The sequence below is a fragment of the Otolemur garnettii genome, unplaced genomic scaffold, assembly GCF_000181295.1.
Source record: "Otolemur garnettii isolate 467f Iridium unplaced genomic scaffold, OtoGar3 scaffold00008, whole genome shotgun sequence".
NCBI lineage: Eukaryota > Metazoa > Chordata > Mammalia > Primates > Galagidae > Otolemur > Otolemur garnettii.
This window is the reverse complement of record NW_003852403.1, coordinates 37,755,961-37,770,503: the sequence shown is the minus strand read 5'-3', so window position 1 is coordinate 37,770,503 and position 14,543 is coordinate 37,755,961. Positions and strand designations below refer to the sequence as shown.

Sequence of the window (14,543 nt, the reverse complement as noted above, 5' to 3'; positions counted from 1 at the left end):
GGATATTTTTTGCTTGCAGCCATCATTGTTGTTTGGCGGGCCCGGGCTGGATTCGAACCTGCCACTTTAGGTGTATGTGGCTGGTGCCTTAGCCACTTGAGCCACAGGTGCTGAGCCTAGATATTCTTTTTAAAATGAAGACATTTCTTCCCTTTTGATTGTAGTTTGCTGATTAAAAAAAAAGGTATGAATGATTATTGAATTTCAATACTTTCCTGCATTTACCAAGATAATTATGATTTTTCTCCTTTTTCCCTTTTTATGTGATTTAATGTACATTTTTGAAAAATATGCCAATAACCATATCTACTGTGATTATTATTTTCATTTTCCTTTCACACATAAGACAGTGCTGTACAATCTCTCTTTATTTTACCTCTATACATTTAATCCTGCCATATATTTTCCTTTTTATAGACAATGTATAGTGATTCTCAGCTCAGGGACTCCTTTGGCAGATTAGAAGCATACTTTCAGGCTCCTCCACTCCTACTGTTTTATATGGAGAGGAAGGAGTAAAAAATTGAAAATTTTCCTTGGAGCATTTATTTTGACCTAGTTTAATTTTTGTTTCCTGGTTGTTGTTATTTGTGATTGTAAGGGAAGATACATGGGGTGCGGAAAGGATTGTGAGGACGGTAACCAGGAGTTGGAAGAAAGCCACATGTTAAATATGATTTCCTTCATACCGCCTTCTGCCCCTCCCCTTCCCACGCTTCCTTTTCTGTAGTTCCAGCTTTACCACATATCAGCTGTGTGGCCGCCCTTGGGCAAGCCATTAAACCACCAACCTTTTGTTTTTCATCTGGGGTTGAGGCTGACTATGAACAGCTATTGTGACCAGCCACTTAGATTGGAAACATTAAATGAGCAATTTATAAAGCATATAAATACGCTTTTTTAAAAGATAAAGAGAATGATTTTTAGGATTGGTTTTGTACAGTAGCATCTATCCCACATTAAGTAACAGCCTGAAAACTTCATGTGGAACTTGGATGCTTGTGAGACACCTTTGGTCCTTAAGCTACATCTGTAAGAAACTTTCTATGTTTTTATGATTTTTTTATGATTATTTTATGATTTTTTTTCCTTTTTCTATAGTTCACTGTGTGGCAAGAGGTATAAAATGGAGGTTTTGTTTGTGTAAACCTTAAAAAAGTTACTTTTTGAATTAACCATTGATCTATGTGTACCAGAACTAAAACAAAATATGCAAAAGCATTTATCTCTAAAACAATATTGCTGTAGGATTCTTTTACATTGCCACCACCTTAATTCATTTTAAAGGTTCATTGCTTGATTATAAACTTCTTCCAAGAGGTCTAGGACAAGGAGTTAGAACTGCTCTCCTGAGCAGTAAGATTGACCTGACAGGATTTTGTTTTATACACAACTTTATAATCTCACTTGTGTACGAAGTGAGGTATCCCTGTCCCTGTAACTGTTAGAGCAGTGGTTCTCAACCTGTGGTTGCGACCCACAGGAACTATATTAAAGGGCCACAGCATTAGGAAGGTTAAGAACCACTGCTGTAGAGCCATAGGTAGCTGGTTCTCTGAGACATGGTTTTTTGTTTTGTTTTTTTTTTTTCCTGTTTTTGGCTGGGGCTGGGCTTAAACCTCAAACTCTTGGGCTTAAGTAATTCACCTCCAGCATATGGGGCTGGCCCCCTATTCCTTTGAGCCGCAGTCGCTGCCCCCTCTGAGACATGTTTTTTTAGTTCAAGTAACATTAATGAATAGTACTTGGAAATATGTAGTCTTAAGTACAGTTAATATATTGCGGCATCCTAGGGCTCATCCCAGCACTACCTTGACATCTTTCTGTTTACTTCTGCCTTCTATGGGGTAACTGCTGTGTTTTCTGGTGAGATTCTGATTCCAGGCATTTTCTTTCTGGGCTGCTTCTCTTCATGTACAGTGCCATAGGCCTTGGTTTTCACTTAGAGTTTTGAGAGTGGGTGGGTGGATTCTGTACAAGGGAGGCTTTGATTGGTAGTTCATTATTAGGATGATCACACAATTTTTTAGGTTTATGGGTTATTTCTAAATCTGAGTCTATTTTTTTTTTTATTTTTTTTGAAATAGAGTCTCACATTTTACCCCTGGTAGAGTACTGTGGCATCATAGCTCACAGCAACCTCAAACTCTCGGGCTTAAGTAATTCTCTTGCCTCAGCCTCCCGAGTAGCTGGGACCACAGGCGCCTGCCACAATGCCTGGCTATTTTTTTTGTTGCAGTTGTCATTGCCATTTAGCTGGCCCAGGCTGGGTTCAAACCCGCCAGCATGGGTGTATGTGGCCAATCCGCTACCCACTAAGCTATGAGTGCTGCCCATTGTTGTTGCTGTTGTTTTGTTGCCCACACTAGAGTGCCATAATGTCAGTCTAGCTCACAACAACCTCACACTCCTGGGTTTGAACAATCCTCTTGCCTCAGCCTCTGTAGTAGCTGGGACAACAGGTACCACCACAACACCTGGCTTATTTTTCTATTTTATTTATTTATTTATGGCAGAGTCTTGCTCAGTTGCCCTGGGATTGAGTGCTGTGGCATTATTGCTCACAGCAACTTCAAACTCTTTGGGCTCAAGTGATCCTCTTGCTTCAGCCTCCCAAATACCTGGGAGTACAGGCACCGCCACAACACCCTAATTTTTCTGTTTATAGTAGAGACGAAGTCTTGCTCTTACTCAGGCTGGTCTTGAACTCCTGAGCTAAGAAGATTCTCTGGCTTCGACCTCCCAGAGTGCTAGGATAACAGGTGTGATTCACCTTGGGTCTATCTTTTAAATTTGTGAGAGGGATCTAGGGAAGAGGAGGGAGAGAAAGATAAAGTAAAACTTTCCAATCTACTGTTACATAGGCTTTGAAACACTTAAAGAGATATGAGGAAAAGGCTGTAAAAGGTCATCTAAATAAAAGATTATTTGCATAATAAAATTTGCTCTTGATAGGGAATATGGAAATGACATTCTATTTGGGAATTTGTTTTTTGCAAATCAAAGTCCTGATATTTAGGACTTCACATGTCTTAAGCACAATCTTTAAGTGGAGGTTCTGATTATACCTAATATCAGTCTACTTGTTTTTTCATGACAGTCCTCATTCTTTTTCTAATTGCTCAGGTACTCCTCTTGCCTTTTATTTGGCATGCTTCTTGCTCACCCCTCTCCCCGCCGAGACAGGGTCAGGTGCACCCCTTTCATTACTCTTATAGTGCCCCCAGGGACACTTTGTCATTGCACTTAAAATATAATGACCTGTTGTCCTTTCTGATTCTGTCACTAGCCTGGATTCCTTCAGAACAGGGCTATGGTGTACTTATTTCTGTAGTCAACATGCGTCGTGCGGTGTCTGGACCTTAATAAGTCTTCTTAAATGTTTGTTTGGATATGGAGGGTGATACCGGACATAGGACTGGGAGTTGTGAATTTATATGGTAGGATCTTGGGCAACTGATTTAAGCTGCTTGAGCTTCAGTTTCCTTATAGGGAAGGTGAGGGGACTAGTCCACCTGGAGGTCTTTTTAAAAATGTGGATTATGGCTCAATAGGTCCCTGATGGGTTCTGATATTTTGCATTTTTAACAAGCTCCAAAGGGAGCCAGTGCTGCCATTCTATGAACTACAAAGGACTAGGTAACAAAAAATGACTCTTTTAGCTTTTACTTTCTGAGATTACAGTCATGTTAAATTCTGAACAAAATTAGAAAGTGTGTTGTAGTTACTAATCATTTCTCCCATTGATCAGAATGCTGAAAACAGACAGTTCTTGCTGCCTTTTGACGTTTCCAATGTATGATAATATCCCTAAAATTCAAAGTAATTTTATTGCTCCTAGAATTCTGACTTTGACAGGTTAAAAATATCAAATAAATGTTTAGAAAGTATTTGAGTGAGCACTCGTTTGTCATCAAAAATGTCAGAATGCTTGCTTATTGGAGAACATTGGCAATAAATAAAATTACTGAAGGACTTATGCTAATGAGGGAGTGAGGTGGATAGACAAGTGAGTATTATAAATACAGAGACAGGCAATCTGTTGATGAATTCATCAGAGGAGGAGCAGTTCCGAGTCATTTCCTTCAGTTCTCTGAAGGTAAGAATCAAATTGTTGTGGGAAGTGTTGGTAGATATTCTGTAGGTAAAGCTAGTTTGCCTGTAGATTGCTGGGAACGGGTCTTGTTTGAAAATACTGCTATTGATTTTTTAGTTCTTTTACTTCCTCAAAAAATCGTTTTGATTTGGGAGCATTGCCAGCTTGGAAATTAATAGCTGTTCTTGATCCCTTGTACAAATATCTAAAAGTAGCTGAACTAATTTTTATCTGTGACTTATAGAATAAATTCATCTCTTTACTTTCAGCCACACCAGGACCAACTCAAGTGTCCAAATAAGTTATATCCATGCCTGTCATGAACTCTGGTCACTTATAAATAGTTCTTGCTGTGTCAGAATTCTCAATCTTTTACTATTCTGTCTATCTACATCGTACTCTCTGTTATTTTGTCTAAGAAAATGAAAATCTAGGCAAGGGAAGTTGAAACCCTAAAAAGTCCAGAATGTAGTCTTTAGTTGAGATGGTTACCTATATAATAGAGTTTTTAACCTCCTGCAGAACAAGAAGTTTATACTACTAACATGAACTATATTTCGTCTCCTTACTGCAGTTGTGGTTTGGACACAACTTTTAGCGCTTCATCATCATCATTATACTTTAATCATTTGTAATCCCTGATGTCCCTAAATCAAACTAGCAGGGGCACACACTGAGGAAGGAGTTGGTTATAAACAGTGGCAGCTGAACCAAAATAGCCTTTTGCTTTTGCTCCCACCTAGTGGAATCAGTCGTCACTGGAAGCCCAACTCCCTTCCTCCTCCTAGTAGAGCCTTGCTGAAGGGAGAGTTTAGGCATTCTCTTTGGTGCCCACTGAGCTCTTCCTGCAGCCTTTTTTTTTTGAGACAGAGCCTCAAGCTGTCCCCCTGGGTAGAATGCCATGGCATCACAGCTCACAGGAACCTCCAACTCCTGGGCTCAAGCGAGTCTCCTGCCTCAGCCTCCCAAGAAGCTGGGACCACAGGCGCCTGCCACAACGCCCGGCTATTTTTTGGTTGCAGCCATCATTGTTGTTTGGCGGGTCTGGGCTGGATTCAAACCCACCACCTTGGGTGTATGTGGCTGGTGCCTTAGCCACTTGAGCCACAGGCGCCAAGCCGTTCCTGCAACCTTTTAATGCTGTCCTGTTTGCTGGGGCTCTTAAAGGAGGATGGATGCCTCATGGCTTATTTAGCATTATATTGTTACTGAATTGGGACTCATTTTTTTAAATGGGAATTTAATATTAAACTTAAGGTTTTTGAAACAAACTGTGTACATGCTGAAGGCTTTGATGTAGTCTAAATATTGACTGTCCCTTGGGAAATACCTTAACCAGGACTGCTATCAGAGGTGCCTGTGGCCCTCTTTGGAGTCTTAAATAGGCCATTTCCTGTCATGCTGAGAATTATTATTTATTTTTAACCACAAAACACCATTTTTTTAGACTTTACACTTATTTTCATTTCTTTGCCATTGAACCTAAATGGCTTAAGGTTAATGATGTAGAAAAGAATTAATGACTTGTCACTTGAAAATTGCTTTTGAATTTTCCAGTGGAGGCCTCATAGCCCCCAAATGTTACTATTTTATGCTTTGTTTTTCAAGCAATTATTTTTACTATAAACAAAGCAAGACCATGAGCACTATCTGTGTAAATCAGTGTGTGATATTTAAAAATCAGGCCGAGTGAGGTGGCTCATGCCTATAATCCCAGCACTCTTGGAGTCCGGGTGGGTGGATTGCTTGAGCTCAGGAGTTCAAGACAAGCCTGGGCAAGAGCGAGACTGTCTCTACTGAAAATAGAGAAATTAGCTGAGGTGACACACTCCTGTAGTGTTTGTTCAGCTACTCAGGAGGCTGAGGCAAGAGGATTACTCAAGCCCAAAAGTAAAAAAAAAAAAAAAGAGAGAAAAGAAACAATATTATATGTTTAGTATTGGTATGACCTATAATACTGATCTTTAAAATCCTAAATATCCAAAAATAAATAAATAACAAATAAGTCCTAAATATTCTACCTTCAATAGAAGACCTAGGGGATAGTACTAATAGTAGCAAACCTCTTTGGTTTATCAATTGTTATTCAGATTAGAAGAATACCTGTAGATGATTTCAGAGAAGAAGGTATTCTCGTACAAGCAAAGTAAACTTTTTTTTTTTCTGAGACAAAGTCTCGCTTTGTAGCCCTTGGCAAAGTACTGTGACATCACAGCTCACAACACCTCCAACTCTTGAGTTTAAGAGATCCTCTTGCTTCAGCCTCCCAACTAGTTGTGATGACAGGCGCCCACCACAACTCCCGGCTATTTTTAGAAATGACGTCTCACTTTGGCTTAGGCTGGTCTCGAACCTGTGAACTCAGGCAATCCACCAACCTAGGCCTCCCAAGTGCTGGGATTACAGGCGTGAGCCACTGCGCCTGGCCCTGCGAAGTAGACTTTTCTCTCTCTTAATCTCTGGAGGTTTACTTTTTTTTAGAGACAGAGTCTCATTTTGTTGCCCTTGATAGAGTGCTGTGGCATCACAGCTCACAGCAACCTCCAACTCCTGGGCTTAGGCGATTCTCTTGCCTCAGCCTCCCGAGTAGCCAGGACCACAGTCATCCGCCACAATACCCAGCTATTTTTTTGTTGTAGTTTGGCCGGGGCTGGGTTTGAACTCGCCACTCTCTGTATATGGGGCTGGCACCCTACTCACTGAGCCACAGGCACCACCCAATTTTTGGAGGTTTTTAACATAAAAAATACTTAATATAATTGTGTGCCTATTACAGCCCCATGTTATTTGCCTTTAAATCTTAATATCTATCAATCTTTAAGGAATAGTCAGATCTACTTTTTTCTTCCAGGTCATAAGCACAGGCTTATTTTTTCTCTTTAGTTTCAAATATGTTTTGGGGGTTTATCTGAGTGGTGTTTTAACCCGCCAATAATAACAGGTTCAGTTTTTGTCTTAAGCAACCCTCAGTATAGACAAAAGTAACGTCTACCTTACTCTCAAAAAACTTTCCTACCCTAGATTTTCAGAGACTCCTTCACTAACTAATATCAACAGTACCCCTATGGTATTCTGTGTGTTGGTAGTCTTTTCCTATTACTGTAACTCTAGACTTCTTAGATAAGAAAGAAGGCTGCCCTTTTAAGAGAATTTATTTAACATCTCCTGTGCTGGCATTCAACTCTTAAAGCAAATTATAGAAACTACTTGGGGTCCTTACCATCAAATTGTTTGTTTGATTTCCTTTTGTTGCCATTGTAGGGCAGCCCAGGTCTCTTGTGTTAGAACTTTGCAGGCTTGTTCCTCAGCAGGTATTGTTTCTTATGTTCTGAGTATGTGCTTACTAGACCCCTGAGTTCCAGATCTGCTCTATTTTTAAATATCATCAGGTTGAGCAATGTTTTGGCTGACCCAGTAATAATTATCACCTCACTCTAACAGATGCCTCTGAAATATGTGTAAGAAAACTCTATTCTAAGTCAGCACACTCAACAGCTCCATGGCCCAGCCCACCCCATCTCTCATGCCCTTCTGTGTGTTCTTCTCAGTACAAATATGGCTCCACAAAAACAATGTGGTTAAAATTTTTCGGCTCGGCGCCTATAGCTCAACCGGCTAAGGCGCCAGCCACGTACACCTAAGGTGGCGGGTTCGAGTCCCCAGCCCGGACCCGCCAAACAACAATGACGGCTGCAACCAAAAAATGGCCAGGCGTTGTGGCGGGCGCCTGTAGTCCCAGCTACTTGGGAGGCGGAGGCAGGAGACTCGCTTGAGCCCGGGAGTTGGAGGTTGCTGTGAGCTGTAATGCCATGGCACTCTACCCAGGGGGACAGCTTGAGGCTCTGTCTCAAAAAAAAAAAAAAAAAAAAAAAAAAAAAATTTTCTGAAGGACTTAGGGGTAAGAGCCTATAAAAAGGCTATAGCCTGTAGATAGGCTATAAAAAGTTTCCTCCAGGCATTTTATTATCTAACGATAATGTTGTTATGGGTTTACTTGATGTTATTCTTTGTCTTTTAAAAAATACCAGTCATAAACCATTAATTTTTTCTTTTCAGTTTCCAAAAAAAGACTTACAGCAAAATGAATAATCCAGCTATCAAGAGAATAGGAAATCACATTATTAAATCTCCTGAAGATAAGCGAGAATACCGTGGGCTAGAGCTGGCCAATGGTATCAAAGTACTTCTCATCAGTGATCCCACCACGGATAAGTCATCAGCAGCACTTGATGTACACATAGGTACAGTTTAAAATTTTGAATTAAGCTTTGTTCATTGGCCTATTGCTGACATTTACTAAAACTTTCTGTGTGAATGCAAATGAAGACCTGATAGTTTAGAGTTTAATGTGCCTTATCATTTGTACCACATATAGCTATTGGTAAACTAAAATTGTCCAAGTCAAATAATAATCACACTTACTAAAGGCATCTTATTATGTTCCCACCTCAGGTGACGTAGCCAAAAGAAAATTCATTCCCATCTTCTTCAATAAAATAGTTGTGATTTTGGGTGGCACCCACAGCCTAGTGGATTGGGTGCCGGCCCCATACACCCAGGCTGGTGGGTTCAAACCCAGCCCTGGCCAGCTAAATAGCAATGACAACAGCAACAAAAAAATAGCCGGGCTTTGTGGCAGATGCCTGTAGTCCCAGCTACTTGGGAGGCTGAGGCAAGAGAATTACTTAAGCCCGAGAGTTTGAGGTTGCTGTGAGCCGTGACGGCAGGGCACTCTACCCAGGGTGACAGCTTGAGACTCTGTCTCAAAACAGTTGTGATTTTTCACTTTTGTACACTTACTAGCATATTTCATAGATTCTTATGTACATATTTCTTCCATATTTAATGTCACTTAATCAGGTTCCTTCTTACCTATGTATACAATTAGTGAGGTGCTGTTTCTTTTTTTCTCTTAGAAAAGCTTTTATTTAACTCAATGACATTTTAGAATTGAAAAAGTAAGGTAATATTGAACAAATAACTATTGCCTACCACAGTGCAGAGTGCTTTGCAAGTATCAGCTAATTTGTACTCATACAGCTCTCTAAAAGAGGTATATAAAGAATTAGTGACTCAGGCAAGATAAAGTACTGTGCCTAGTTTCACAGCTAGAAGAGCTGCTGACCCTCAAACCCATGCTCTTAGCACTATGTTATATGTTCTTCTGCAAAAAAGTAAAACAATGACAAGAAAATTCTAGTGTTTATAAAATGATGATTTTGACTTTTTCCTTCCCACTAGTGTGTGAGGAAATAAATGGTCAGGAAATTAAGTAATCTGCCTGAGGTTACCAGCTATTAAATATCAAAAGCAGAGACTAGGTCTTCTGCCTACTGGTATACCTTTCTAAATAATACCATTTCTTTCTCTGATCGTATGGTTGGAGTTGTCATGCTAACAAGAATTGTAAGTCATCTGTAATTCATCTGTGTTTACTAGCGCTGAACATAAAAAAAATGATTCACTATGTATATATTTTCTCTTTCAGGTTCATTGTCAGATCCTCCAAATATTGCTGGGTTAAGTCATTTTTGTGAACATATGCTTTTTTTGGGAACAAAGAAATACCCTAAAGAAAATGAATACAGCCAGTTTCTCAGTGAGCATGCAGGAAGTTCAAATGCCTTTACTAGTGGAGAGCATACCAATTACTATTTTGATGTTTCCCATGAACATCTGGAAGGTGCCCTTGACAGGTAATGTTGAAGACCTCACCAATTATCCAATTTTGTGTTCTTACCACATTTATAATAATAGTATTATTTTTACAAAGATAGCTTCACAGCTTTATGGTTTTAACTCACCAGTATTTTTCCGTGTGTTTTATAAAAAAGAAATAATGAATGATGTCATATATTTGCATTTCCTTTTGCAAAGGAAAAATAATGACATGACTTTCAATCTGTCTTCAGGCCTACAAAATATTATTATTATTATTTTTTTTTTTTGAGGCAGAGTTTCTTTTTGTCACCATTGGTAAAGTGCCATGGCATCACAGCTCACAGCAGCCTCATACTCCTGGGCTCAAGTGGTTCTCTTGCCTCAACTTCCCAAGTAGCTTGCACTATAGGTGCCCAGCTCAGTGCCTGGATATTTTTAGAGACAGAGTCTCACTCTCTTTCAGGCTGAGCTCAAATGATCCACCTGCCTTAGCCTCCCAGAGTGCTAGGATTATAGGCATGAGCCACCTGGCAAAATATTACAAGCCCAGCAAAACATTTTATTGACTTATAAGTTCTTTATTTTTTTAGAGACAGAATCTCACTTTATCATCCTTGGTAGAGTGCTGTGGTATCACAGCTCACAGCAACCTCCAACTCCTGGGTTTAGGCGATTCTCTTGCCTCAGCCTCCCAAGGTAGCTGGGACTGCAGGTGCCTGCCACAATGCCCAGCTATTTTTTGTTGCAGTTTAGCTGGGGCCGGGTTCGAACCTGCCACTCTCGGTATATGGGGTCAGCGCCCTACCCACTAAGCCACAGGCACCACCCTATAAATTATTATTTATTTTTTTATTTTTTGAGACAGAGTCTCACTTTCTTACCACTGGTAGAAAGCTGTGGCATCACAGCTCACAGCAACCTCCAGCTCTTGGGCTCAAATGATTCTCTTACCTCACCCTCCCGAGTAGATAGGACTACAGTTGCTTGCCACAACACCTACCTGTTTTTTGGTTGTTGTAGTTGTCGTTGTTGTTTAGCAGGCCTGAGCTGGCTTCAAACCCTCTAGCCCCAGTGTATGTGGCTGGTGCCCTAACCACTGAGCTATGGGCACCGCCCAACTTATAAATTCTTACTGGCTTTTCCCGTTCTAACTGGTGTTACCTGTTAAGCATGCTATGAAGAGTAAACTTTGATAGTGTCATAGATCTCTTTGCAAACATACTTCTTCTTCCAGAATCCTAGACCTTAAAAATACTCTGTTCTCCTTCACTTTCTTGCTTCTCAAAGATACTTAGTGGGTATAGAATGTTTTGACTTACTATTTTAACCCTGGGGATATTTGAAAGCATTTTCTGGAGTAAATTCCATTAGGCCAATTTAATTTCTAATTGTTGTTGAATTGGTGATTTTGATTCAATATTCAAAGTGTAATTTATCCTTGGTTAATTTTTATAGTTTTCTCTGTTACCAAGGAGTAGTTCTATAGCTTTTTGATGGGACTGTAATGAAGTCTGACTTTGTAGTTTTAGTAATTTTCAGCTTCATTTGCTTACTAATATTTATTATATTTTTAAAAATTAACAGGGCAAAGGCATGAGTTTAGGATATGTGGCTGGGTCAGAGTAGGCACCTTCTTACTTATTCTATCTTATGTTGCTGTCTTTAGGCAGCAGCTTTGAGGTATAATCATCTATTTATATGTATTCCCAGATGACTTCCATTAATGAGTTCCCTGGGATCATATACTGAATTTCATTTCCTGCTCTACAAATGCTGCAACAGATGTTCACATAATAGATATATGATGGAGGATGTCTGCTGCTTGCTCAGAATAACTCACTTGAATAAACACATCATTTTAAAAACTGTGCTATAAACATGACCCTTAGTCTGGGCCCATCCAGCTTTGGTATGTTGCTATTAGGTACTTTTCCTAGCCTAGGTGTATTGAGATAGGTAATAGGTTACATGTCCAGAAATTCTCTGTTTCCATACATCTTTGATTATAGATTCCAGATAGATGGAATTTCACTTTGGACTGGTATGTGTAAAGTACTTAGCATAGTATCATATTCATTTACTTAAACATCAAGTAATAATTGACTCAACAACTGGACTGTGAGGTGTAGTAACTGAGATGTTTATTGATTCAATAGTCCACTGAATAGTCCCATTTAGAGCCTCCTCTCTTGGCTTCATCTGAATTCTGAGTTTTGTTCTTATAAGGTGGGATATAATGTTTCTTAAGAGGAATTAGTACATGAAATTTGACTTAAATTGCAACCTGATATAGGAGTGTTAATGTATTAATGAAAGGTATTTTAGTTAAACCTTGGTACTCTTAAAGAATAGCCTCAAGACAGGCTTATTGGTGACTTATGTTAAAGTTACATACTATGTTATTTGTTGAATCACTGCTTATTAAAAATTAACAGTCTCTTTCTTTTAATACTTCATAAAAGCCCATAATCATGGTTTAGTCAGACTACTATGTCATACCTTAAATTTCTCACTGTGTTATTTTTTTCCTGCTAATTAGAGTTTGTTTTTCTCAGTAAGAAGAAAGAAATGTTCAAATTAAGCCCCCCCCCTTTTTTGAGATAGAGTCTCACCCTGTCACTTTGGGTAGAGTGCCATGGCATCATAGCTTACAGCAACCTTAAACTCCTGGGCTCAAGAGATCTTCTTCCCCCAGCCTCAAGTAGCGTGGACTACAGGTGCTTACCACAATGCCCAGCTAGTTTTTCTATTTTTATTTTTTATTTCATTATTATATATTTTTTTGACACAGCGTCTTACTTTATCACCCTTGATAGAGTGCTAGGGCGTCATAGTGCACAGTAACCTCAAACTCATGGGCGTAAGCGATTCTCTTGCCTCCAACGCCCAAGTGGCTGGGACTACAGGCGCCTACCACAACATTGGCCCAGCTATTTTTAGCGATGCAGTCTCACTCTGGCTCAGGCTGGTCTCGAACCTATGAGCTCAGGTGACAATCCACCTGTTTTGGCCTCCCAGAGTGTTGGGATTGCAGGCGTGAGCCACCATGCCGATCCTATTACTCTTATTATTTTTCTGAGACAAAGTCTCACTTTGTTGCCCTTGGTAGAGTGCTGTGGTGTCATAGCTCACAGCAACCACAAACTCTTGGGGTCAAGCGATTCTCTTGTCTTAGCCTCCCAAGCAGCTGGGACTACAGGTGCCTGCCACAATGCCCAACAATTTTTAGAGACGAGGTCTGGCTCTTGTTTAGTCTGGTCTCAAACCAGTCAGCTCAGGCAATCTGCCCACCTTGTCCTCCCAGAGTGCTGGAATTACAGGCATGAGCCACTATGCTCAGCGCTGGTCTTGAACTCCTGAGCTCAAGCAATCCAGTAGCGTCAGCCTCCCAAAGTGCTAGGATTACAGGCATGAGCCACCATGCCCGGCTTCAAATTCAGCCTTTTAAAAGTTGGTTATAGCCAAGGCAATTCTTACTAATAAAAAAAATCTAGAGGCATCACCCTACCACACTTTAGGCTATATCACAAGTCCACAGTGATCAAAACAGCATGATATTGACACAAAAATAGAGATACAGCTATTTGGAACCGAATAGAAAGCTAAGAGATGATATCAGTCTCTTATAGCCATCTGATGTTTGACAAACCCAACAAAAGCATACACTGGGGAAAAGAATCCTTATTTAATAAATGGTGCTGGGAAAACTGGATAACCACAGGTAAAGGACTGAAACTGGACCTGCACTTTTCACCACTCACAAAAATTGATTCAAGATGGATAAAAGATTTAAATCTAAGGCAGGAAACAATTAAAATCTTAGAAGAAGGTTTGGAAAAAACTCTTGAAGATGTCAGCCTGGGGAAAGATTTTATGAAGAAGACTTCTGTGGCAGTTGCAGCAGCAACAAAAATTAACAAATGGCACTTAATTAAGCTCAAAAGTTTCCGCACAACTAAGAACACAACAATCAGAGCAAATAGACAACCTTCAGAAAGGGAAAAAATATTTGCATATTACGAATCTGACAAAGGCTTTGAACTAGAATCTCTAGAGAACTCAAATTAATCGACAAAAAGAGCTAACAGTCTGTCTATCACTGAACAAGAGGCATGAACAGAACCTCTTCTGAGGAAGACAGACAAATGGCTAACAGACATACGAAAAAATCCTCATCATTATTAATCATTAGAGAAATGCAATCAGAATTATCCTGAGATATCCCCTAACTCCAGTAAGATTAGCCCACATCACAAAATCCCGAAGTTGCAGGTGCTGATGTGGCTGGAGAGAGGAGAACACTTTACACTGTTGGGGGATGGCAAACTAATACAGCCTTTTTGGAAGGAAGTATGGAGAATGCTCAACTCAAATTGCATCTGCCATTTGACCCTGCATTCCCACTATTCGGCATCTTTCTTCTACCCAGAAGAAAAAAAATCATTTTATCTTAAGAACATATGCACTAGATGGTTTATTGCCGCTCAATTTACAATCACCAAGGCGTGGAAACAACCTAAATGCCCATTAATTCAAGAATGGATTAACAAATTGTGATATATGCATACCATGGAATACTTTTCAGCCATAAAAAAGATGATAACTTCACATCTTTTCTATTAGCTTGGATGGAGTTGAAACATATTCTTCTCAGTAAAGTATCACAAGAATGGAAAAGCAAATATCCAGGCTTGGTGCCTATAGCTCAACCGGCTAAGGCGCCAGCCACGTACACCTAAGGTGGCGGGTTTGAATCCCCAGCCCGGACCCGCCAAACAACAATGAC

The 14,543-nt window shown here is 39.9% G+C and overlaps 1 protein-coding gene across 2 annotated transcripts in view; it reads left to right on the top strand.

Annotated features, from left to right (window-relative positions):
* The window catches only part of IDE (insulin degrading enzyme), a 113,180-nt gene that overhangs the window by 23,434 nt on the left and 75,203 nt on the right, over positions 1 to 14,543 (top strand). For both annotated transcript variants that reach the window (XM_023509573.1, XM_003783702.3), the window contains exons 2-3: positions 8,153 to 8,337; positions 9,585 to 9,792. In XM_023509573.1, the coding sequence (XP_023365341.1) occupies positions 8,153 to 8,337; positions 9,585 to 9,792 (393 nt within the window). The remainder of the gene's footprint in view (positions 1 to 8,152; positions 8,338 to 9,584; positions 9,793 to 14,543) is intronic.